The following is a 26,610-nucleotide window of genomic DNA, read 5'->3' as shown; positions in this document are numbered from 1 at the left end:
TTCTAGCCATTCTAACTGGGGTGGGGTGGTATCTCAATGTTGTTTTGATTTGCATTTCTTTTATGGCTAGGGAGGTTGAGCATTTCTTCATGTGTCTATTGACCATCCTTCTTCCCTCTGCAGAGAAGTTTCTCTGTAAGTCTTTAACTCTTATCTGTTGAGGTCAGATCAGACCCAGAGGTGAGGTATTCACACTTAACTTGGAGTTCTTTGTTATCCCAAACAGAAACTGAGTTCAGCTGGCATCTTGTTATTTCCATGTGAATTCTGGGACTGTCCTGTGATCTTTTTTAGGAGAATCATGAAGGAAGAAGTACTCCTAAGTCACTGAAAGATGTACCTTTCTTTCTGTTCTTTATAGTTTAGCGTATTTTAATTTTTTATCTTTTATGCAACTATTTTAACCCTTGGCACAAGTTGTAAAACCTTTTTATTATTTATTCATTTGTTTATTTTTAGACAAAGTGCCTCTGAGTGTTTGGAGAGAGGGGAAAGTAAGGATCCCAAAGTTCTGGGAAGGAGTGGTATGCACAGCTGTGCTATAATGGGAGCACATCTATTACAAAACAGAAATCTGAACCTGCAGTTCCCAGCTCTCCCTGAGCTTTTATTAAGAATAAAAATCTTGGTCTAGGTGTAGTGGTATATACATCTACATAATACTAGCACTCATGAAACAAAGGGCTGGAGATTGTGAGTTCTGGGACATCCAGGCTGTGTGGAGTTTGGGACTGGTCTGAGCTACAGAGTGAGACTAACATGAAAAAAAGTGGGTGTACATAGGTAATAGATATGAGAAACACTATTTTACACACTTTCATGGAAAATGAATAAATAGAAAGTATAAATTGTAGCAGTTAGCATTTGTTTGCTCTGCTGAATTAAAAGAAAAAGCTACAAACACATCATAGGCTTTTCATTTTCAGGAAAAGCTTCACATTTTACTTTATAATGGAAACATGCTAACAGTCCTAAAATTTAGGCCTCCATCCCCCCTTTTAAAATGCTTTCTTGATGAGTTTTATGTAAAACAGGAAAATTATTTCAGTATTTGCAAATTTTTGCTTGAAAATCCAAATAAAGTTTTTGGTGGTCTTTTTTTTTTTTTTTCCTGGGGTTAAACTCAGGGCTTCGGTGCTATTCCTGACCCTTTTTTTTCCCCCTCAAAGCTATTCCTCTACCATTTGAGGCACAGTTCCATTTCTGTCTTTTTGGTAATTAATAGGAGGTAAGAACCTCACTTGTTCTAGGGCTTGCTTATAAATGTAACCCTCAGATTTCAGCCTTCTGAACAGATAGGATTTAGAGTTACAGATGTAGGCCACTAGTGCCTAGATTAAATGAATAGATTAATAATTAATGGATTCATTGTTAGAGAATAAGAACATGTATTCATTTGCTTGGGGTACTTCATTTGTACTTTATATTTCATGAAGTAAAGATTATACCTTGTTCGAAAAAAGTATATATTACAGCTCTTGCTAGTACACTGAAAAAAGATCATGATAATGTTTTATCATTGTATAGTTTAATCTTTCTATAATGTTCATTCCTATCCTAAGGACAGTTTGCAGAAACTTGCAGAATGAGGTAATCCCTGCATTGTGAGTTTCACATCATTGGTCTGTGCTGTAAATCACTCTCAGCTTTGTGAATTCAGATTTGTGTGTTAGGTAGGGATTATGGTAACCACAGGTCAGTTTTAAACTGCTGCCTGAGGACTGTAGAACTTTTTCCTTGGAATTCAACTAAAAAAAAAAACACTTGTGATATCTATGTTATTGGAAACATTCTGTGAAATGATACATATATGGTGCGCACGTCATTATTTTCTTTTTTTTTGTTCAGCCGTGGGGCTTGAACTCTGGGCCTGGGCGCTGTCCCTCAGAGCTTCATCTCAAGGCTAGCGCTCTACCACTTGAGCTACAGAGCCACTTCTGGTTTTATGGTGGTTTATTGGAGATAAGAGTCTTATGGTCCTTCCTGTCTGGGTTGGCTTTGAACTGCGATTCTCAGATCTCAGCCTCCTAAGTAGCTAGGATTACAGGCATGAGCCACAGGTACTGGGCCTTCATTATTTTTTCTTATGATTGCTTTGCTTAAGTCATAGATGTTTGACATTTACCTTTATGTCATTGCTTTTCTTGGCAGGTTAAGTGATAAAAATATAAGTAAGTTCGGTGCCAGTGGCTCAAGCCTATAATCCTATCTACACAAGAGGCTGAGATCTGCAGTTTGAAGTCAGCCCAGGCAGGGAAGTTCATTATATGGCTATTTTCAACTAGCCACCAGAAAACTGGAAGTGGCATACACACACACACACACACACACACACACACACACACAAACACACAAATGTATATTTTATATATTTGTGATTTTTCTTTCTTTTAAAAACTTTTTAATGAACCCTTTTAATTCTGATATCAAAACAAGTTGTTTTTGATCATTCTGAGTACCGTAACCCATAACAAAAACCATAACTTGGTGACTTATATGGAAGAGATTTATTTTCTCAAAATTTGGAGGTTGGATGATCACAACACTGTCCTGACTTTCAGGGACCTTTTTGATGTCTGCTCATACTTTCTTTTCTCAGAGCCTGGGCTCAAGGACAGCGAGTTATCTGTCTCTGGTTATTCTTCCCAAGGCTTCCAGTCGTATTGGAATAGGGCTCTCTCCTTATGATTTCATTCAACCTTAATTACTCCTACAATCTCTATCTCCCAAATATATTTACATTGCATTGGGCATTTAACATAAGAACTTTGATATGACATAGTTCTATTGATAATACCAGCCAGATTTGCTTTCGCAGGAATTTGCAAATTCTCTATTGAAGGAATGGGTCTTAGGTATTTTCATAGATCTTTTAGAAATATATTACATCTCCCAACAAAGGCTGTTTTCTAAGAGGTCAGTAGATTTCAGTAGATTAATCAGTAGGTTTCCTCTATTTTCAGAAAGAGAGAAAAAAAAAGCTTAATTTAGGGACTTAGAGATAATGAAACTTATATTGGAGGAATATTACCAGAACTTATTATCAAATCATTTAATAGACTCAAAATCATAGATGTTTTCTTATTTACACTTTTTTTTACATTTTCTTACTATTTGGGTATTTAAATTTTACTTTTGTTTGGATATATATTTTTACATTTTATTAAGAGTAAGTTTCAATTAAAAACTTCCCTATTTTGAAAATCTACAAGTCAGGCTCTGTACATGTATTTAATTTCCTCCATTCATTTTCATACTGGACAATTTCTGTGCCTTTCATTAATTATACACATATTCTAGTATATTTCTGGTGGAGTACTTGAGGAACCCTGGTCTGAAATCTTGGGTAAGGAGAGAAGGAAGAAAAGGCGTGTGATGAAAGAGGAAGTAAAATTATGACTTCCTTTGGGGGAGAAGAAGCATCCTCTTAGTTTATACAGTTTAACTAGTGACTGTGGTATGAATCATCACTAAGGAAAAAAATGAAAAACCACAACAAAAATATTTAGACGAAGTTATTTTTAATTTGTCAAATATCAGACATATAGAAAGTAGTTAAAAATAGTGATATTACCATATACCATCTTGATTGAAAGTAGTTTTGTCATGTAGACCTCAACTTTAGTGGGTTGAGAAATAATAAATTATAGTGGCTTTTTCTTTCTTGCTTCTTCCCTCCATGGCAAGAGTTTTAACCAGTATTCTGAAATTGGTGTTTGACTTACTGGTATGTGCTTTTAACTGAAAGTGTAATAGCATTGTTGTAAATAGATTTTTAAAAAATTTTCCATTTAAAATGTTGTATAGAAAAATGTATTCGTGTAATTTAGCCATTTTCTTCATATCAAATCAGACTTACTTTGAATGTTGCTGTCTCCACATGTTTCCTTACTACTCACGGTATTAAATAATAACTCATAACTTTTTACCTTTGATTTAAGCTATTTCCGTGAGAGAAGAAATGTTACTACCTCACCTGGAAAACCTGTGACACTGAAGAGTAAGTCTCTATAAATTAGTTCCTACTCATTTGATAGTCTTAAAAAATGTGTTAAAATTGTGATTGAGAAGGGCAGCCCACTTGTAAAATAGGAAATAATGTGAGAAACTGTGTCAGTATTCAGAGTACTTCAAAAGTGTTAAAGGTAAGTGAACAAAAGACTGTAATATATACTCAGACACCCCAAAATTTGTACATGCTTATCGAAAAAGAATTTTTAAGCAAGCTTCACTTATCATTAGTCAAAATTGAAGACATTTAACTAAAATGAATGGTTTCAGGCGGTCTGAGCTGCAGGACAGAGATATATGGAAAGTGCTTTTTTCCATGGTAACAGGAAAGAGCTGACATTATAGCTGTGGTAAATGGGTGCTTAGCAGAGCTTTCCTTTCTGTTGGAAAATTCTGCTTATATAAGGTGAGGAACAGTGTTCGTGACAATAACAGGGCAAATGATCGACTATCCTTGCCTTTGATTTGTCCGAACAGAAATACAAGTAGTGTGAATTCTTTCTTGGAGATTAAGTATAGTTCTCCTAAAATAATGTCATTACAGTTGTGTTCATAGTGGTGATAAACAACTAAATAGATTGTGAGATTTTAATAACTATGTGGTAGTGATCTGCTTATAATTGTTTCTTGGACAATAGAGTTAAGATTGTATCATAGAGAATATCCTCTTATTTAGGAATTAGAATTTTGAATGACACAGGGCAGTTTGTATTTCCTGTGGGCAGTGTACTTGGTTATGTTAATCTAGATCATAAGTCAGTACTGTGATAATTGAAAAGTGAGTGTGTGGGTGTGAAAGAATTAGTGTATACAGGGGGTGGTGCATTAAAAGCATTGTATTAATGCTTTTAATGGGGATAGTTGACCTGGGGGAAGTAAGAATTGTGAACATAATTTTGGACTCTCACAGAATAATGCTTAAGTTCTGATATTGCTGCAAAATATTTAAATACATGCTTTTATTTCTTTTCCCCTCCCAACTATTCCATGTTATTCATCTTTTTCCATTCTCATTCTGTAATTTCCCCCAAAAGATTCAAATGAGGAGAATTCATCTTCCATCTTTCCTTATGGAGAGACCTTTCTCTTCCAAAATCTAGAAAATGCCAAGGTTAGTCCCATATGTTTTGTTTCATTTTTTCCATGATCAGTTCTTCACCCTACTGATTATATGTATCTTTTTACTTTCCTATACACTGTTTGAAGAATGCATGATTGTGAAGAATGAGATTTCTAGAGAGTAAAGTTTCTGTTCAATAAAATTATGGAAAAACTGTATCTTAAAAACATAGAAAAAAACTATATCATAAAACGCATTTTCGTGTTACTTTTAGGTATAGGCTTTAAAAATTTGCCACTTGGTAAACTTACTGTTGGTAAGGGAAAAAAAAACACAAAAACTCCTCAGATTTTGCTTTGCTTCGTAATCAAATACAGACTTCTTAAATATGCTAGCTTTTGATTATCTATGTATTTTACTTAGTTTATTGTTCAGGATTTCCTTTGTAGTACTTTCCTACTTTCCAGCTTTATTTCTTGGTCTTGACAATAGAGAAGTTGAGAGAAAATGTGTATCGGGGAGGAGCAAAAGTATGAGTTTGTTCTTACAGAACATTTTTGTCTTAAGTTTCAATGCTGAGGTATAATTCAAATATAATCAGAAAGTTGCATCAGAAGGTTGCTGTTTAATGTAATCTCCCTAATTACATATTTTACTAATAATGTTAATCTAAGCAATTGGACATTTAATAGAACTAAAGTCAGATATTGTATATCTTTGTAAAACATTGCCACAGTGAGACTATCTTTGAACCCAAAAGCAAAACATTAACTGTGCATTGTTTTTAAATAGAAGAGATCTATAAGGAATGAATTTTGGACCAAAGAAGAAAAAGAGGAAGCAGCCACTTCAAGCAACTCTTTTTTAATCAGATCAAGGTATCATTTCATGACTGACAATGAGTCATTTGTTAGAATAAATGTTTTAAAATCTAAGCTGTGGTTTATAGTTTTATATTTTAGTCCTAAGAAAATAGTTACCTGGATAAACTCAAAAATTTCCTTTAGGCTTTTAAGAACAATTATATGGGAGATTATTTTGTCTTATTCTAAGTCCACCCATTGCCCCTCTCAAAGATGGCAGGTTACATTAATTTAAAGGCAAAAGAGTAGTGAGAAAAATACTGCTTAATTGTAGTACTTTACAAATATAGTATGTACTTTCTGTTAGAGTTTCGTTGTTGGGAAGAGACTTGATTACTCCGTTATTGTGTCGGACAAAATGAAGCAGAATTTGTAGGCATTAATTTAGATTTTGTATTTTTTCCCCTCAGTTTTCTATCGGAATTTCTTGGAATACTGGATTATCTCGCATTCATTTTATTTTCTATTTACCTTTCATTTTCTAAGGGTAACACTGTTGTGTTACTCATTACAATCATACAGTGAGCCTTTGGTGTGAATCCATTATAATCTAAAAAGTGAAAAGGCTAAATCATTCTTTAAATAAGTCATAGTTTTTTAAAGCTTTCTGGCATCTGGAAAGATGTAATTTGACTCTTTGGCATACCATTTCATCCATTAGCAAAGACTTCCTTGTTAAGGGTTTTGTTTTGCATAAGTTACTGTGTGAATTTATCCTGACATTTCTTAAATCTATAGGAATGTGCTTAGCTAATAAGTTCCAATGATTATGCCTTCTACACTGTTTACCTTCTGAATATACAAGGACAATACTTTTTGGCTAGAAATGTGGAGTGTGAAACATAATACTGAAACAGTAGTGACGTTCTGAGCAATCAGATATAATCTCCATTTTATTACATTATGATAGAACTTGTATTGACTGAAAAGGGGCAGGGAGCTGGAAATAATATGTACAGATAACCTAATGTTTTATAATGTTTCCCAGATATTAGAGATTGAGTTGAGTCACTGATTTATGCTTATAATATTTAAATTGAGATGTAAAAACTGATCAGTCTCCATCCTTACTACCTGCACCAAACTTGCAAAACCAAAAGGAGCCAGGTTAAATTATACTTACAATTTAATTGTATTCAAATATAGCACTTTGAGCCACAGCACTACTTCTGGTTTTCAGGTGGTTACTTGGAGATAAGAGTGTTATAAACTTTCCAGCCCAGCTGGCTCTGAACCTTGATCCTTAGATCTCAGCCTCTTAAGGAGCTATAGGCATGAGCCACTGGTGCCCAGCAAGAGTATTTATTCTCATTTTTCTTGAGAAGTTTTGAAAATTATCGGAGAAGGTAATTGAACTCTTAAGACTATTCTGGCCTTTGGTTTCTATGATTGGTTATTTATAAGTAAAATAAACTCCCCAAACAAACAAATAATAACAAAGAAATTGTGAATGCATAAGTCTCATCTAGCACGTTGAAACTTGAATCCCATTTCTTTCTTTCTGTTTAGCATCTATGATAACAGGAAGGAGAAAATTGGCGAAGACAAAGTAGAAGATATTTGGATACCTCGAGAGGATAAAAACAATTTTCTAGGTGACTCTACTTCTGAATCAGAATACTCAACAGTAGAAGAATGCTTCCAGAGTTTAAAAAGGAAAAATTCAAAGGCGTCTAAGTCAAAGATCCAAAAAACATTAAATTCAGACTCTGTAAACAGGCACAGTTATCCTTTAAGCTCAACAAGTGGAAATGCCGAGCCATCAGCCGTTTCCTCAAATGCCATCTCTCCCTACGCCTGTTTTTATGGATCTTCTCCAACAAAGGTTAAAGCTGGATGGCTAGACAAGCTTTCTCCTCAAGGGTATGTATTTATTCGTCTTTCATTTCGTAAGTAGATTTTGAAAAGTTCACATTTGTCCATTTTTATACCTGTGAGTTTCCTATGCCAACCTTCACATCTCCCTGAAGTGAGTTTCTTAGGATGTTCAGCGCACTTTTGCAGATGTTAGCCTTTAGACATTAAGAGGGATGTGTGCAGTGCTGTGCTCATTGAGGTTCTAAATAACTGAAAGCTAGTACTTTGTATCTAGGTTCCTAATGTTAGTTACTAATCTCACACCGTTGCTGTGTCCTAATTTATAACAAAGGAAAACAGAGAGTTGAATTAGTGTTATTCAGCCCACACTGTGGATTTTGTTCATATCAAAACAGTGTTCTGTTTGGGAATATGAGACTATTGTAGTTAGATTTTTAAATTAAATTTTTATATTAAATTTTATTAATTTAAAATATTTTAAAGTAGTTTTATTTCAGATATTTAAGTAACTTATATTCTGTATTCATTATACTGAAAAATCTTGGGAGAGGGATTATATTTAATTAGAATTGTTTCCTGGAATCCTGTTTTTTGTTTATTTATTTGTTTTGTTTTTTTTGGTGCTGGTCCTGGGGCTTGAATTCAGTTCCTGAGTGCTACCTCTGAGCTTCTTTTTCCTCAAGGATAGTGCTCTATCACTTCTACCACACCTACACTTCTAGCTTTTTTGGTGGTTAAGATAAGAATCTCATGGACTTTCCTGCGTTGGCTAGCTTTGAATCATGACCCTTAGATCTTTAGATCTCAGTATCCGGAGTAGGTAGGATTGTAGGCGTGAAGGATAGACACTCTCCCTGGAATTGTCACTTAAAAAAGTTTTTTTTTGAAGTATTTACTCAAAATGGTTCTCATGAATTATTCAATTATTTGCCCATGTTTAAGTTGCAGATTTGTTGAGTACTTAGAGTTTATTGGCTTTCTTTAGTACTTCCCTGAAAATATACTCCCTTTGTATAAAGACTTGTTTGAACTAAAATCATTTTAGAATTAAGGAGAAGCAGAATTCTAATGGATGCAGAATTATATTTCTGACATACTATAATTCATATATATGTAAAGAGCATGAATTATGTTTTCTAAAAAATGTTTAAAACCACAAGTTTTTTTTTTTTTTTTTTTTTTTGTCGGTCGTGGGGCTTGAACTCTGGGCCTGGGCGCTGTCCCTCAGCTCTTCAGCTCAAGGCGAGCACTCTACCACTTGAGCTACAGCGCCACTTCCGGTTTTCTGGTGGTTTATTGGAGATAGGAGTCTCACGGTCTCTCCTGCCCGGGCTGGCTTTGAACCGCGATTCTCAGATCTCAGCCTCCTGAGTAGCTAGGATTACAGGCGTGAGCCACCAGCGCCAAAACCACAAGTTTTATGATTAGCAATTACATGGTTAATACTAGATAGATTTTATTTTTCTTACAAAATGCGGTTTTGAACATACTGAAGTACTGTACTGTTAGTATCACTTATTTAGTGTTGTTCCTTTTGGCTGCATTTTGATGACAAAGTAGTGTACTCTGTGTATTTCCTCCTTTAAAAGTTGTCAGCATTATTGACAAATGTGTATTTAAATATTAAAAGCATGAATCAGCACTTGCGTATTCACATTGGTGAAGTGACACAGTGAGCTTGAATGTTCTCAGAGCTTCATTTCTGTACAGTTGAAGTGTTTAGGGAGCTTCTAGAACCACAAAAAGAGTCAGCAGACCCTTGGTACAGTCTTCAGCACCGGGGATCTGGATGGAGAAAACATGACCACTTTTGGCCACCTCTGGGACGATTAGAACATTTTCCTCTCTCTTTTTTTTTTTTTAATCAAAGCATTGATTTTGTATCCTTCTTAGTTGGAACTTGCCTAAGGTTAGATGCTGTAATTTTTGTTAGATTTTATATTTTTCCATTTTGAAGGAAATAATTGAATTTTTGGTGCCTTTTCTCTTGAGTGCCAATATATGATTGGAGGTAGAAAAGTAAATAAAACATTCTTTTTTAAAGTTTCTTTTCTTCACTAGGAACTTTTAAAACTCTCTGATTATATTATTATAGCTAGAGAGAAATGCACATAATTGTCTAAGAAGCATGTGTTTATTAGATTCTAGGTAGAATGTAAGATTTGTTCTTAGACTGTAGGGGCTATTTTGAGGGCCTTTAGGATGTTCATTAATTAGAAAAATTGAGGATGTCTCATTCTTTATGAAAAATTTGCTGAGCTTTATAAATTCATGGCCCCATGACTCTGTTACAGGATTCACCGATTGAGGTGGCATTTGGTATTCCATTACAGCAGATATGAGTAAATATTTTGTATAAAGGGAGCAAATAGTAGATGTTTTAAGCTTCACAGCCAAATGCTTTCTGTTACAGCTATTCAACTCAGTAGCTGTAGCATGAAAGCAGCTACCAAAGATATGTGAACCAATGAAAGAGACTGGGTTTCTGTAAAACTTTATTTAAAAGTACAGGCAGTGGCCAAATTTGGCTCAGAACCCTTCAGCATAGACTGGATCAGATAGTTGACTAAAACTCTTATTATATAATAACAAGTATATCTTATTATATAAAAAGTATATCCATCTCCCTTAGAATCCAGATATAAAAGTTTAACCTGGTGAATAACAAAATAGGAAACCGTTTTCTATGATCCTATTAAATGTAAACATAACTAAAAGGGGAAGAGTCTTTGTGCAAGAGCACTTGCAGTATCTTCAACCTAAAATTCTGTCAAGATTTCATTCACTTGCTGTGTGTCTCAAACGTGCTATTTTTTAATACTTCTGTTCCTCACATAAAAGTGTAAGGTCAAGATCAAAATGTCCCCAATGAGAATCCTTGGAAAAGGAGGTAACTTTGAGCCCGACACTTAATTGGTGTTCAGTAAACTCAGTTTTCTTTTTCTTCAGAAGAAGACTTTTATTGGAGGTGACCATTGATAATGTTAACTTGAGTCTTTGTCAGTTCTTACCTTGACAGAATACCTTATATTTGGTATTTTTTAGAATTGTTACTAAAGTACATAGTGCTTTAATACATAATGTGTTAAAAAAATGGCAACTTCCCTTCCTTTCATCTTCTTTACAAGAGGCAGTTAGCTTCAGGTTTGTCATTTATTTGTGTATTTAATTGAATTTACTTTTAATTTAGTGCTGCTGGCGCTCTTCTGCTGAGCCACACATTTAGCCTATGTATTTTATTCTGATTTTTAAAACTTTTCAGTTAATTATAGATGTACAAGTATGAAGATTGTATTTGTTTTTGCCACCAACTTCTCCTTTCTTTCTATCATAAACCCCATTTTTTAAAATATGGTTATTTGAAATACTTGGATTGTATTTGTTAAGTTCTATACTCTGATGACTATAAATGCTATTGTTACATAGCGGTCTTTCCTAATCTATCTTTGTATGCTTTCTAGTGTTTAGTATACATGTTTGAATCATGTAGCATAGAAAATTAGATTTGCTTTCATTTACAAGTTCTATTTTTGGAGTTAAAAAAATCACTGATTTTTTTGTTGTTGTTACGGTGGTGGTTGTTGGCTTAACTTTTTTTGATGTGCTTGTTTGTTTGTCCAGAGATTCTTCCTGGAAGTATAAATCTCTGAAGTAACCAAAGGAGTAGACTTGCCAGTTTCATCATCCATAGCCTCCTAAGAGAACTCATTTATCAGGCTGGTTGTTCCCAGTCCTGTTGTACAACAGTCAACCTGCTTTCTTCCGTATTACTGTCTGGGGATTTTCTATGCATAGCTCTGTGTTTTTATTTTCCCTAAATCTCAAATCATTATCTCTCTGTTCCCATCCCATCCTTTGTTTGAATAAAGCAGAGCTTAAATATTCCCGAGAAAATATAGATGATGATATATATATATATATATTGAGACCATACCTGTTTTTCTTTTTCTCCTCCTCCTCTTCTTCTTCTTCCCCCTCCTGCTCCTCCTCCTCCTCCTCCTCTTCCTCCTCTTCCTCCTTCCTCTTCTTTTTTGTTGGTCATGGGGCTTGATCCTCAGATCTCAGCCTCCTGAGTACCTAGGATTACAAGCGTGAGCTACCGACACTTTGCTTCTGATTTTCTTTTTCTAACCAGATATATTGATAATTTATCATGTGTGACAATCTTTATCAGATCAGAAATCCATGGTCTTCTAGATCCCTAGTGTACTGAATTTTGTTTTATTTATTTATTTTGATGGCACTAAGGTTTGAATTCAGGGCCTTGCACTTGCTTGGCTGGCTCATGGCAGCTGCTAATGCTGAACCACTTGAGCCACACCTCCACTTCTGCCTCTTTTGCTGATTCATTGAAGGAAAAATGTCTCTTGTTTGTTCAAACTTGCTTTGAACCTTAATTATCAGCTCCTAGTCTCCTGAGTAGCTAGGATTGAAGTATGAGTTACTGGTCCATGCTTCCTTCAAGGTTTCAAAGATAGTTCCTAGCCCTTCTTCTTTCCAGATTTGTAAATGTTGTTACTGTCATCTCTGTGGATCAGTGCTGGTTTGAAGGCATGTCTTTGTATTTTGCAGAGTTATGAAACTAAATGTAGATGCTTAGTTGATCGTCTTCACTTGGAGCTAGTTCATGTTAGAAGATGGCTCCATAGAAGAAAGAGATGTAAATATTGATTTTTGTATACTGCATTCAGTAAATGGTAAGCCGTATGTGAGATTTAAAATAAAAAATAGCAGTTGCACTTTAAATTCAGGCTGCACATAACTGCAACAGCATGGGCTAAACCTAGAAGATACTGTGCTAAGTAAGATATGCCAGGAAGAGAATAGTTAATCTCATAGAAGCGAGAAGTACAGTAATGGGTACCCAAGGCAGGGAGAGCTGAAGCAATGGAGAAAGCTTAGGAAGAGTGAGTTCTGGTTTGGTGTCTTAGAAATCTCAGTAATATTAACAATAATACATTACATACCTTAGAAGAGATGCATTTGAACAAATATAGAAGTTTAAGGTGATCAGGTGCTCATTACCCTTGAGTTGGTGATTATCTAATAAATACACAAGTCAAAACATCACATTGTGCCTATGAGGTATGAACAAATAGCAGATTCTAGCCAAACAAAGAACAAATACTAAAAATAAAATTTGGGTTTTAACACTGGCCCTTGGAACTTGGTATTAAATTCTTCCTTCCCTCCTCATTTGAAGGGTTCAAAGTTGGGTTTGAAGAGAATTATATTTTGTGCTTGTTTTGTCATTCATTTAGTTCTTGGCAATTGTTAGTTATTTGCTTCAAAGTGCACTTCAGTAAAATACTGCCATTTCACTGAAATACTGGTGTATTTCCTTGCTCTTGACTCTATGTAAAAGATTTCTAATGCAGTATCATTTAGTAGTTTCAGATTTCAAAGAATAATAAGAAAACACATTAAAATAATTAAAGATCATTTTATTAAATTAATAAACATTAAGTTATTAAATTAATTTTAAAGTTATTAAAAATGGTAGGTAAAAAGCAAAAATCTAAACTTTTTGAGATTGCAGTCAGAGTAGATGAGAAAATAAAATAAGCTGGAATCCTTTAGGATTATGCAAATAAGGAAGGTAAATATGGAATAGCATGTTGAGGATATCCTCTCTTTTTTCGAGGTTATTGAGAGTAACCGAGAAATGCATATCTGATGACATATATACCATCATGAGTAGACACTATTAATTTGAAATAGCGCCTTTAAGGTTCATTCCAGTTGGGGGATTTCAAAGGTGACAATTCAGTGGCCTCTGTCACCTTAAATTAATACTGTCTTTTAGCATGCTTGTTGGGTTTTGGGACATTTTAACATTTAAGAACATAGTCTTTAAAAAGATAACAATAACTGGTGGTCCTTGGGAATGAAAGCAAACTGTAGGGCCTATGTAGGAGCACTTCACAAATACAGATGTAACTGCTGTGTGTACACTGTTGTTAAAAAGAGGTTTTAAGATACCCATTTGGAGGCAACCAAACTGACACCAGGTGGTGAGGCTGTTTTTATGAAAGCTGTTGAAACTTTACACCACCTGCCCTACCACAGCTCCAGGGAAGAGTTTGTAGAAATCCGTTCAATAATACTACACAAGCCTTATAAATTATTCTTAAAAAGCTTCTTAAAGAAATGTTTCCCTTCAGAACCCTAAAAACAAAATAAGATAAAGCCCAGGCTAATGTGTTTTTCTGTCTATCTTACCTTTTCTTTTTCCTGGAGGAATTCTGAAACAGTTTGCCAAATTGAACTCGCCTATAAAATGTGTGGAGGAACTCACCTGTAAAATGTGCGGAGGTTAAATGTTTTTATTTCCTAAAGGTATTTCCAGAATGCTTTGCCATCAAGTGTACTAGAGTCTTTCTGGTGTGGTTAGCTTTGACTGCCCAGTACACTCTCTACTTGTTCTGTGTCATTGGGGAAATTATGTAAACAAACAGTGGCTCTGGTCTTCCATCAGGAGAGTTGAGGATAATAATATTACTTGTCTCTGATGATCGTATGGGGGATTAAGTGAGTTACTGACTGTACGTAGTTTGTCACCGGGCCTGTAACAAAGCACTGGGTATTATTATGAAAGTGATGACTATTTTGCATTGGCAAATATAGTTCTTTATTGATTGAAGCATTACAGTTCTTTTTAATGCTGTCACTATTGTTATTTCAGGTTGAATCTGTATCACATTATTGCAGCCTAGGTTCTGAAATAGGCTAAGTGGTTCTGCCTTTTGTACTTTGTCTTTTTGTGTTATAGATGTTCATAGGTCAAATTAATCAGATAAATAACATGTAAAAGTCTAACTTCAGTGAAAACTTTAAAAGTACTTTAACGATCCCCAATAAAATGTATTTTAATCATACTAATTCCACTGGAATTAGTTGTCCAATGCCTAGGATATGTGTATTAATAAAGGAGAGAAACATTTGTCACTGTCATAGAACAGTTCTTAAAAATTTAGTGTTCCAATCATATTTATTAAACTAAAAGCTTTCTTTTTTGCTTTGATTGAGAGTGCCACCATGTAGCCTTCATGGACCTAGAACTAACTATGTAGCCTATCCTTTTCTAGAACTCTCTATCCTCCTACCTCAGCAAGAATACTTTGGAGAGTGCATCTGCCAGTGTACTTGGCCAAAATAGTTTAAAGTTTTGTATTAGAATATTGAAGCAAACTACTTCTCAAGCTCTTTTTTAATTATACAGAGGAAATTTTGATTAATTTATAGGATTTACAGTGTTAACTCCAAATCCAATGATTGGAAGGGAAATAATACTGCAAGGAAGGATAAATGGGTCTAAGTTCCTGTCTTTAATAAACCAATTTTTATAATTCAATTATGATGTTCATATGCAGCAAATAGTTAATTGAATGTTGACACATTTAATGAGCAACATAGATTACTCATTGTTTATGTAAATTAAAGCTAAGAGACATTTGAAGTTAATTATTTTTATATTAAATAGGGGAGTATTAAATGCACGTTACACAGAAAAAATACAGTGTGTGACAAACATTGTATTTAAGAAGTAGGACAGATGTGTACATTGTGGCATAGTAATATTAACCAGAATAATGATAACAAATGTTACCCTTTTTTTGGTTACGAGACCGCCTACCATCTATTTTTCTTAGCAAATTATATGTATAAAATATCTTACTATGGTAAGACAGACTTACATGGTCATCAGACTTACGTTGCATTTCCAAAATTGCTTCAATTGAACATTTGTCCTTTTGACTAACACCACTTATATGTGTAATGTTAAACTATCAGACTTGTAAAAATAGAGTAGAATTGTAGTTACCAGAAACAGAGGAGTAGAAGTATTGGGATATGTTGGTTAAATCTTTTTAAATACAGAATATTTTAAATTATATTATATTTGATAGTTTTTCAACTTTCTAGAATAGATCATCATTTTCCCAGTAATGATCTAGGTTCATAAAACTTTGATTCTGTCTTAATAGAAACACTGTAGCATTTGAAAATAAAGCAAAAAATGAAATTTAAGGTAAAGTGCTATAAGAATTATAAAATATAAAATTGAATATGCATTTTCCACTTAAATCCTTTCATTTACTAGATATCTATTAAGCATATTTTATATACTAAGATCAGTGGTCCTTAGTGATTTTATATAAACATAACAAACACCATCTACCTTCAAGCATCTCACATCTAGTGTGGGACATGAACAAAACAAAACAACATATAATTATGTTTTGGTATGTTTAATTAATGTGAAGAAATAGAGCAAGAGAATAAGGATCTGTGTGATTGGAGGAAATGACCTTTAAGCTAAGAACTGGAGGAAAGAAAGGATCCTGCTATGTCAGGAACTAGAGAGCACTTTCCAAAGTACAGAAAATGAGAAGACTATGGGGTAAGAAAAGGTCTAGTGATAAGAGAGTGGGGCCTGAAGGTATTGTTTGAAGAGTTTGAATGTCAGAATGAATGAATGATTATCAGAAGTGACATTTTGGTGTAAGATTGCAAAACAGCTTAAACTATAGAATGGTGTCTCTTTGCTTTGCTACATTTATTTTTTTAATTGTGAAAATACCATAAAGAGGCGTTACAATTACATGGGCAAGATAATGAGTACATTTCTTATCAAGCATTGTTGCCTCCTCTTTGTTTCCCCTTCCCATCCCTTCCCTTCTCCCCACTCCCCCTCCTCTACCTTTCCCCTCCCCCTTCAGCCAAAGTTATAAAGTTCGTTTTTTGACATAATATCTTGTACATCTCATTGTTGCAGTGGGTCCACCTGTATCCCTTTTTATTTTATTTTATTTTTTTTAAATTTTATTTTATTTTATTTGAGAACATTCTGTACAGAGGGGTTACAATTACATGGGCAGGATAATGCATACATTTCTTACCAAGCATTGCAGCCTCCTCCTTTGTTTACCCTTCACCTCCCTTCCCACCCTCCCCCCTCCCCCCCACCCAATCATACCTCCCCTCCCCCCCCCACTCCGACATTGTAAAGCTGGTTTTGACATGACATTTTGTACTTCTCATTGTTGCAACAGGTCCACCTGAATCCTTAAACGACTTGTTTGTCCCCAAGTTATACTGACATCAAATATAGTGAAAGCGGGGGTTACACTGTGGGGGAGGGACATACAAAGCAACAAAGAAATAATCTTATGAATTCGTTAGAAACACATGCATGAAAGAAACAAAAACATTAAAATACATATTTGAGGGTTCGTTTTCCTAACATCACATTATCTGACTTTTTCCGCTTGACTCATACCTATACTAGATATTGCAAATAAGGGAAACCATGGGACCTATGTTTCTTTGGGCCTGTCTTACTTCACTTAATATAATTTTTTCCAAGCCTTTCCATTTCCTAACAAATGGAGCAATGTCATTCTTTCTGATGGAGGCATAGAATTCCATTGTGTATATATACCACATCTTCTTGATCCATTCATCTACTGAGGGGCATCTGGGTTGGTTCCATATCTTAGCTATGGTAAATAATGCTGCAATAAACATAGTTGTGCTGGTAGCTTTAGTGTGGTCTTTTTTGTAAACATTAGGGTAAGTGCCCAAAAGTGGACAGAAAGGAACCTTACTTCATTGTTGGTGGGACTGTATCCCTTTTTAAATGATTTGTTTTTTCCCTTCCCCTCCACAAATTATACCAACATCAAATACAGTGAAAGCAGGGGTTATACCGTCGGGGAGGGACATACAAAGCAACAAAGAAATCATCTAATAAATATGTTAGAAACAATTGCATGAAGGCAAAAACATTTGAATATTTTTATACCATGTGCTTCTTGTTCTTTTCTTTTTCTTCCCACCTTGCCCCTTTGCACTGTCTCTCTCTGTACCTCTGCTCTCTCTAGTTTAATAGCAGAGTCTCTCAGTGCAACCTAGGCTGGCTTCACACTTAGCCTCCTTCTTCCTTTGCCTCTCTAATGCTAGAATTATAGATGTTCACAAACATGTCTTGATCTCATTGCTTTTCTATTTGGGATGGGATTTGTCATCTTTAATTGTTCTCTCCTTGATTGAGATAGAGATTTAATTTAAAAAATACTGAGTTTAAAATCAAGCACATTTAATGGTTAGCTGACATTGAGAAAATTCAAATGGTTGTGAGCATTTTTTTTTAGGCCTTGAGATTCATAGCTTCTGATTTTCTTTGGCTTTTTCAAAGATACAAGAGTAGGGTATGTGCTTAGCAGTACAGTGCCAGAGAGGGAAATGTAGCTCATCAGATGGTAGCATCTTTGATCTCTATGCCTAAGAAATGCTGAGCTATCCGGCTTCTTTCTTACCTCTCATTTACCAGCAGACATAATTACTAGCTCCTAGAAGATACCCCGGACCTCACAATTGCTTATGTAAATTGTGGTAGAAGTCTACAGAGCTTTATGACTCCATGTAGCTGCAATTATGTTAAGCGGTTTTTATTTGGTATTTTGGCAAGTAGAATTTAATTCTGAGTTCTTAATGGTTTGCCTCCCTTTCTTCAAGCATTATTTTAAAAGATTAAATAGAGGGCCTTGTTTTTGTAATATCTTTTCCATAGTTGGAAAAAAGACTGTGTATAATCATTTATTCAACACTTTCTTTTTTTTAGTGCCATATTTATTACTGTCAGTTGTTGCTCAAAATTGGCTCTTGTGAAGTATAAGGAGTGAGAGAATGCTAGTAAGCAAGTGAACAAGTTTATTTGACCAGAGATTGTGTTGAGTGCTAGGAGATAAGTGAAAGTTGCTTTGAGATAGTATAGCTTTGTGATGAGTTTTGGATTGGGTCATCAGGAAAGTAGTTTATGTGTACAGGGTTTAGGAATAATCCTGAAAGATAAGAAGTTAATCAGGGAAAGATGGGGGACATAAGGGAGATGCTTGTGGCCACCATCTCCCTCCACACATGGAGATTAGTTTTAATTTAAAATGGGATATTCTACGAGCTGCTGAGCTATTAACTTACTGCCATAGGTGGTACAGAGTAGATGGGTCCCTAACCAAAAATCTTGATTTACCAAATTATGGTGGGGGTTGTGTAATAAAGTACTTGCCTGCCTTTTAAGTATGGCAAAGATAAACACGAAATGAGTGCAAAGTGATCATTTATGTATTCATGTATAATTATAGCGTGTTTGCTTAATATTGATTTCTTTACCTTTTAACTTTTGATGAAAGTGAAAACCAATGTCTCTAACACGGCTGCAGTGTGAAGAAGAGACACTGCACACAGGCCAAGGGAAGTTTCAAGAAACAAAGAGATAAAGGAGATAAGGCCTGGGTGGTCAGTGTGGTTAGATGGTGTTAAGGTCCTTCAGTGTTCTTATTACTTCATACCTAATTCTTTTCTTCTGTCTGTACTGAGAAACGTCCTCCATTTGACATGACTTGGTCTACTTTGACCTCAGGCGCTTACAAATGCTGACCTGGTTTGGGTGGCTCGCTGTGCCTCACAGAAGTATAATACACATGTGAGGAGGGAAGCTGCCAGAAGACGAAACTCTTCAGAAGCACGGAAGTTCTCTTTCTGTCTTTAAATCTTTGAAAAGCCACAGGAAGTTAATATCAACTCTTTAAATGTGTTAGAAAACTGAAAAAGGTTAAGGTAAACTTGGTTGGTGTTTACCTGTTTGTTTAGAAGAGACTCTTCTAAAATAGTTTTGTTTCAAGAAGAAGCTAGTTTAAAAGCCAGACATATCCAGATGGTACTGGTCCACACTGAAAGCCACAGAGAGAACAGGATTTCAAAATCAGTGTGTTGTCTGACTTCAGGAAAGGGAGAAGTAAAAAGCAAAACAAAAACAAGCCTAAATAGAAGAGGTTCAGCATTCCTCACTTAGAAACTTAGAACAACTGAGTGTTTTATTTTTTAAGCCTAAACAGGATATTATTATATGATAGTAACAATCTTAAATTGAATGTAATTTCACATGGTCCTTTTTTTTAAGAAAAAAGTAAACAACAATAATAACAAACATTTAAACACATTTTGCGTGATTGTAAATAATTATATTTTGACAGGGCTTCTGTAGCTTATAATAATCGAAATTAATAATTTATATGCATAAATCCAATTAACAAAGCTTTGCTAGTTCAGAAAAATATATTATTCATTCAGTAAAGCAAAAATCAAGGTACATTAAAATATGTATATGAAACTTAATGAGGGATGGAAGTTTTATGTGTATCTTCATTTAAGCATTGTCTCCATTGCTGGACATGAGTTTAGTGGTAGAGTTTATGTCATATTCTCTTTTGCATTACACCACCTCACATCTGTGTTTAACAGCATTCTTTTTTTTTTTTTGGTCATGGGCCTAGAACTCTGGGCCTGGGCTTTGTCCCTCAGCAATTCAGCTCAAGGCAAGCACTCTACCACTTGAGCCACAGCTCCACTTCCGGTTTTCTGTTGGTTCATTGGAGATCAGAGTCTCACAGACTTTCTTGCCCGAGCTGGCTTTGAACCATAATCCTCAGATCTCAGCCTCCTGAACAGCTAGGATTACAGACATGAGCCACTGGTGCCTGGTTTAACACAACATTCTTAACAGTATTATTATTTTAGATGTCTTTGTGAACTGACTAGAAACTCTTTATATATAGTTTCTTTCTTTTTATAAAAAAAAAATTATTTTTTTTTTGTCAGTTGTGGGGCTTGAACTCTGGGCTTGGGTGCTTTTCCTTGCACTCTTCAGGTCAAGGCAAGTGCTCTACTGCTTGAGCCACAGCACCACTTCTGGTTTTTAGTGGTTTATTGGAGAGAAGAGTCTCACAGAGTTTCCTGCCCAGGCTGGCTTTGAACCGTGATCCTTAGATCTCAGCTTCCTGAGTAGGTAGGTTTACAGGCATGAGTCACTGGCGCCCGGCATAGTTTATTTCTTAAACAAGCAACAAATGGGAAGTATGCAACATCATTATGTAACAAATGCACTTGAAATCTAAGTTCCTGGTACTTGAATGTAAAATAACAATTTCATATATTTGACAGAAAACGCATGTTTCAGAAGAGATGGGTGAAATTTGATGGCCTTACCATTTCTTACTTCAATAATGAAAGGGTAAGTACATCTTACAGTTTTCAAAAATGCCTTCCAGTGTCCTAAGAATACTACAGGGAACTAAACAAATAGTTTGGTTTTTAAAAATAGGAGGTAGATCATCAGGATGAAAAGAATTTGCATATGATAAACTCATTCTTTTCATAATTTTACATTTCATTTTTCAAGCTTATATATGTAACAATTACATATGGTATGTCTTCAAAACCATAGGAAATGCTTTGAGTGATATAAAGATGAATAAAAAATTGCTTTTGTCACAGAGAGCATTGAGGAATGTTTACAAGTCAGTTCTATATAGAAAATGGCAAAGTAGGGGTGGGTTGATTGCTTTGTACTCTGCAAGTGAGAAGAATCTTGCTGTATTAGATTTCCTTTGCTATAAGCCTTCAAGGACTAGGCTATTTGTACATCCAGAAACAAAGAACAATGAAAAGCTCATCTGGGAAAAGATAGACCATACATAGCATTGATTTTATATATATATATATATATATATATATATATATATATATATATAATATTTCATTTTGGAGATTAAGGCTACATGAAATAGAATGTGGAAGATGAATATAAGGAAGATTGTTTACAGTTAGAACTCATAAAAATCTTATTATGTGAAAGCATTATGTGGATTGCATGTTCTAAGCATGTATTTTTGTAGATATGAGATTGTCCTCATTCTTAATAGCTGTAGACTGAAGTACATAGGGGGTAATGTCATTAGATCTGCCAATGCCTTTCACATATTGAATGTTTATTAATATTTGTAAATGTGTACAATTGTCTGTATATATACATAGTTAAATCACTTTTGGGGAATGTACAGCCAGCCTTCCATATCCTCAGACTATATATTGGTATTGATTCAACTAACTATGGATCAAAAATATTCAGAAGAAATGGCACCTGTACTGTTCGTACACAGACATTATTATCTTATTATTTCATTGATACAGTACACTATTTATGTAGCATTTCAATTGGACATGGTTAAACAAGTAACCCAGAGATGATTTAAAGTATATAGGAGGAAACATATAGATTAATATAAATACATTATTTTAAGGAACTTGAGTAACTATGGATTTTGGTGTCTGAAATATTTCTGGAACTGGTTCTTCCTTAGCTTAAAGGGATAACAGTAATTATTGTCAAATATATCTATATATAATAGTTACATATAATCTAGATTCATATGCTATTGAATTTTTCTATATTTGTAAATGTATTAATAAAGAGTGGGGAATAATAAATATGACACATTTTAGTTAACTAGAATTAGATATGTTTTAGCTTACCTTTAGACATTCCCTTTAAAACTTAAAAGATTTAGCCACATTCTCATTGTGTTCTTGATTATTTTGATTTCCATGGACTATTATTAGTGATATCTGTGGCTCAAACAGCGATTTCTTATATTGCTGTTATAGTCCTGCAAGGCAGAAGAGTACCTGCTTTTCTATAGAAGATACCATATGATTGTATGTCCCACACTGCATATAATAAGGCTGGGAGTAATAGAAGGTTTAAATAAAGGTTAATGTGTTTAAGTAAAGTAGGTTTGGACAAACCTCTTTGAGAACTGTAAGATGGCGAGATGAACATTTTTAAAAGCTAGTGTACTGCTTTCCATGCTTTGTCTAATTTGCTTATCTATTTGAATGTTGACATATTTTCTGTGCCAAGGGTGAGTTCAGTACAGCCTGTATTTCAGGGGATCAGACTGCTACTTTTTCTTAGCACCCGTGTCTTTTCCCTGGTTTGATTGAGAAGAGGAAGTAAAACTGTTGAAGAGTGAGACAGGCCTCCATGTCATGAGGTGTTATTGATGATAGTATCCTTATTCCCAAATAAGAGAGACTGTCTCATATCTGTGTCCCACTGGACTTTTTTTCTGTATCTGTTTTTCCTTTCAGAGCCAATCTCAACTGCAGTGGGATGAAGGGAGCGCTCATATTTGTAGATATTGATGTAATAAAAAACTTTATATTTCACTGAGTTGTTACAATCCCTTAGCCTAATCTTTATTTTTCAGGTATTTAAATTGCAGCTTCTTATGGAATTATCCATGAACTGTCCAGGGGATTGTTTTCACTCTAACAAAACACAAAAACACTGGGGTGGGTGTTTCCTACCAGGAAGCAATTTCTGTTATTATCCAGTGTGCACCAGTGTGGTCACAGCTATTATTTTGTCTGGCTGCGTAATTTTAGCTAGTATATGAACAGAGAAGTTGGGTCTTTTATGGTCTAAATGTGCACTTGAAGGTAGTGTGCAGAGATGCCTCTGTCCTTCGTTTGCTTCCACTTCCCTCAATGTTGTCCAATCATGTCTCCATAAGGATTTCTTCATTTTGTCACAGAAAATGGCATCATTCCCAATGCCTTGATACCTTTATCCCCTGCTAAGAAATCTAACTCACCCACATTCCCACTCAGCTGTGAGCAGAATTGCCCTGTGGTCGTTTCATTGTCTGAAAGTGGTAGATAAATGACAGATTTGACCTAGATATCTGTGTGCTATGGCTCAAGGGATGCTTTAAAATTTCTTTCCTTAAGAAACATTTCACACTCTGAGAAATGTAGGCATTTGAGCCTGTTGTCATTTGAGTACATTTTTTCCCTCTACAGTGTCTTTACCTTTAGTTGTTACAAGAAAAATATAAAATTAATTCTACACTATTGAAAAAAAATAACAAGATTTATCTTGGGATCTCATGATAGATTATGAATGAGCAGAATGAGAAGCTACAACGTCCTGATGTTAAATTGACATTGTTTTTAGCTTGTGAAATATATTTTGATCTTGTCTAAGGATTTATTTTTCCCTGTAATGTTGTTAAAGGCATATCGGTTATTATATGTTTTTAAACATCCTTAAAGAAATCCAGTAGGAAGAAAATATCATGTATTCTGAATGGTACTGTTTGGATACATATATATTTTTTAACTGAAAAATGGGTTAAAAGTAACATTGGACAAAAACGTTAATTATCTAATTAGGATTGTTTTTTTTTATAAGCTTCTCTAATTCTTATGCAGATAAGAGTTTGGGAACAGATCACCTAGGGATTCATTTGTAAATAATTTTGACACTAAAAATCTCATAGCAAAGAGATTTGTCCAAGTAATGCTGGGCCTCTCTGCATATCAGTAGGCTAGTTAACAATGTAGAGGACCCTCTACTCTATAGAACATTTAGTCTTTTAATTTTGGCTTGACATTACCACTTAAATCTGTTTGCATTTTTAGAGTTTTCCTTTGGTAAACCGATCATGTCATTTATTTACGTATTTATTTTGGTAATGACTTTTCTGAATAATTCTAGGTTCATCCTGTAGGATATTTGGGCATGTCTTTAACTGTATTTTTTTCCATTTAACTTTTCCATAGGTCTTTTTCCTCTTTCATCTGGACATCTTAACCAATGTTGCCTATCAAAATCTCATTCGAACTTCAATCTTGCTTGTTTCCTTCATGAACCTTTCCTTAATTTTCTCTGTTGTGACATTTGTATGATAAATGGCAAGAAGTTTATAAGGAAACAAGTTGAAAGTAGAGAGGCAGATCAGGAGAATCTTGCAGTAAGCTGGGCATTAGTCAAATGTATAGGTTCAGAAGTATAAAAGTATATTTTAGAAAATATATAATTATTAAATTTTTAAAATGAGTCATTAGATTTTGGTATAGTCATGGTTGATTGGATATGGGAGATAGTCAGAAAAACTTTCTGTAACCCAGATTATAAAGAAAGATGGCAACGAAAACAGAAAAATGACTTGAAGACTATTAAGATGGTATTAATCAAATATTCTCATTCAGTGATCTCAGATATATGAAATGTAACCACCATTTAAGTTATGATGTATAATAACATTACAGTGAAAGTACATGTCACTGTTAAATCAGGAATATCTACCCACATGACTTTGGGTGGCATGAGAGTAAAGGCTGGATAAAACCATTTTCTCCAGTATGGTAAATTTAATGCTGAAATATAACAGTTGAGGAAATCTGTATCAAAAATAGGTATGAAGAACATTCCTTAGAAGGAAGTGTTGATTTGGGCAACAGGTGATATGGTCTGAAAATCCAAACAAGACCAGTGATGCTAGTACAATTTAGAGCAGGCAAATACTTTGTAGCAAGCTCTAACTGTAGATGTGGAGAGAGTCCAAATTATATGGGTGGGAGTGACCAGCACTTAGCAGAGATTGTTTTAACCTAGTTCAGTGATAGACTAGAAGAGTGATATTTTAAGGGACAGGTGTAAGTTGAATGAATTGATTTTTAATGTTTGATGTACCTCATGGAGCTGTTCAACATATTATTGTTAACTTAAAATAAGGAAATGGAATTGAGTAAAATGGATAGATAAGGAAGAAAGGGTAGCAAAGGAGAAGAGAGCATCAAGGGAAAGGCATTTTCTCATGTAAAGCTGGTATTTGAAATAATGAGAAGGGATTTGCCTTCTTCAGGAGAGATTTAGAAAGAAAATTCAGTTGAGATGAAGGCAATTATTTTGTCAGTATCTTTTATTGGTATTCTTCTTTTTCTATATGAGGCTGCCCGTTTATTGTCCTAAATTACAGAATAAATTTTCATGTTCAGTTTTGGCTGAAGACATAACAAAGTAAAACTACATGGGGCATTTAAGATGCTGTTAAAGAATGGACGGGACTTTGATGGACACATACTTTTAAGAATGACAGGTTGGAGAAGAGCTAGTGAGGGAGAAGAAATTGTTAAAGGGCTGGGAAAGAATACCAGGGTGATGCAGACATCTTAAGCGTTTGCTGACACTGTTCTTTATCTTTCTGCTTTGGCTCCAGGTTATGGCAGGGAGGATTATGAACTTGACACTTACTGTCTGCATGCAATAGTTTTGTACATTTAGTACCTCTCCTTTCCAGTTATTTTGGATACTGGGGCCCTGCTCTTAATGGGGATAATGCTAGATAACATGTATAATACTGTGGAATGAAATAGAAGAAACTGTTTAAGGAGATGTCCACACTTTTTTCCTGGTATTCAAGACCTTCCATAATGTGACCCTTTGCATGTTTTCAACTTCATCCGGTTTGACTCTATTGCATGCTTGACAAGTTCCTACATCATGTTTTTCTTTTCTACCCTATAATTCAGTTTTTTTAAAAAAAAACTTTCTCTATTCACTCATCACTTACCTCAAAGTTGAGAGTTGTTTTTAGTCATAGTAAAATGTCACTGTTTGTAAAACCACTATGAATCTTTTAAAGGAATTGAGAATTTCCATCTTTGTATTAACACATCCTTTAGTTTGAATTCAGATTTAAGTTATTTTCTTACTAAATTGCTGGTTTTACCTTTTGAGTTTCCTTGAGTGTTTCAGGACCCTCTGAATTTTCTAACACAGGGTCTAGTAAATATTATACCTTAAGTAAACAGCTCAGATTGTGGGATGGTATTCATACCAATTGATTTAGGAGGATCCAGGAAATGAAGAATGAGAAAACATCAGAATCTTGGAATGATTTGCTATACAAAATCATAATATGTATTAGTCAATGACAAGCAGCCAGATCCACCATTGTAATATTATATTTATTGTCTTTAGTTTACAAAGGAGTACAAAACAATTTATGAATATAATACATCTTGGCTAGTACCTTCTCCTTCAGCCTTCTCCCTCCTCCCTCCTCCCTCCCCACCTCACTTCTTCCCTTCATTTTCTGAATTTTGCAGGTGTGCATTGAATTTTATGGCTACATTCTCCGTTTCAGATCCATTTAATTCCACTTT

General features: G+C 34.7%; 1 protein-coding gene across 2 annotated transcripts in view; it reads left to right on the top strand.

Moving 5' to 3' along the window:
* Arap2 (ArfGAP with RhoGAP domain, ankyrin repeat and PH domain 2) overlaps nucleotides 1-26,610 on the top strand; it is a 138,664-nt gene that overhangs the window by 8,138 nt on the left and 103,916 nt on the right. For both annotated transcript variants that reach the window (XM_042678252.1, XM_042678251.1), the window contains exons 2-6: nucleotides 3,942-4,000; nucleotides 5,046-5,122; nucleotides 5,864-5,949; nucleotides 7,444-7,797; nucleotides 20,758-20,827. In XM_042678252.1, coding sequence (XP_042534186.1) covers nucleotides 3,942-4,000; nucleotides 5,046-5,122; nucleotides 5,864-5,949; nucleotides 7,444-7,797; nucleotides 20,758-20,827 — 646 coding nt within the window. The remainder of the gene's footprint in view (nucleotides 1-3,941; nucleotides 4,001-5,045; nucleotides 5,123-5,863; nucleotides 5,950-7,443; nucleotides 7,798-20,757; nucleotides 20,828-26,610) is intronic.

Source organism: Dipodomys spectabilis, unplaced genomic scaffold (assembly GCF_019054845.1).
Source record: "Dipodomys spectabilis isolate Male_0828 unplaced genomic scaffold, ASM1905484v1 ptg000043l, whole genome shotgun sequence".
Taxonomy (NCBI): domain Eukaryota; kingdom Metazoa; phylum Chordata; class Mammalia; order Rodentia; family Heteromyidae; genus Dipodomys; species Dipodomys spectabilis.
The sequence above is the reverse complement of the archived record's forward strand: the minus strand, read 5'-3'. Positions and strand labels throughout refer to the sequence as shown.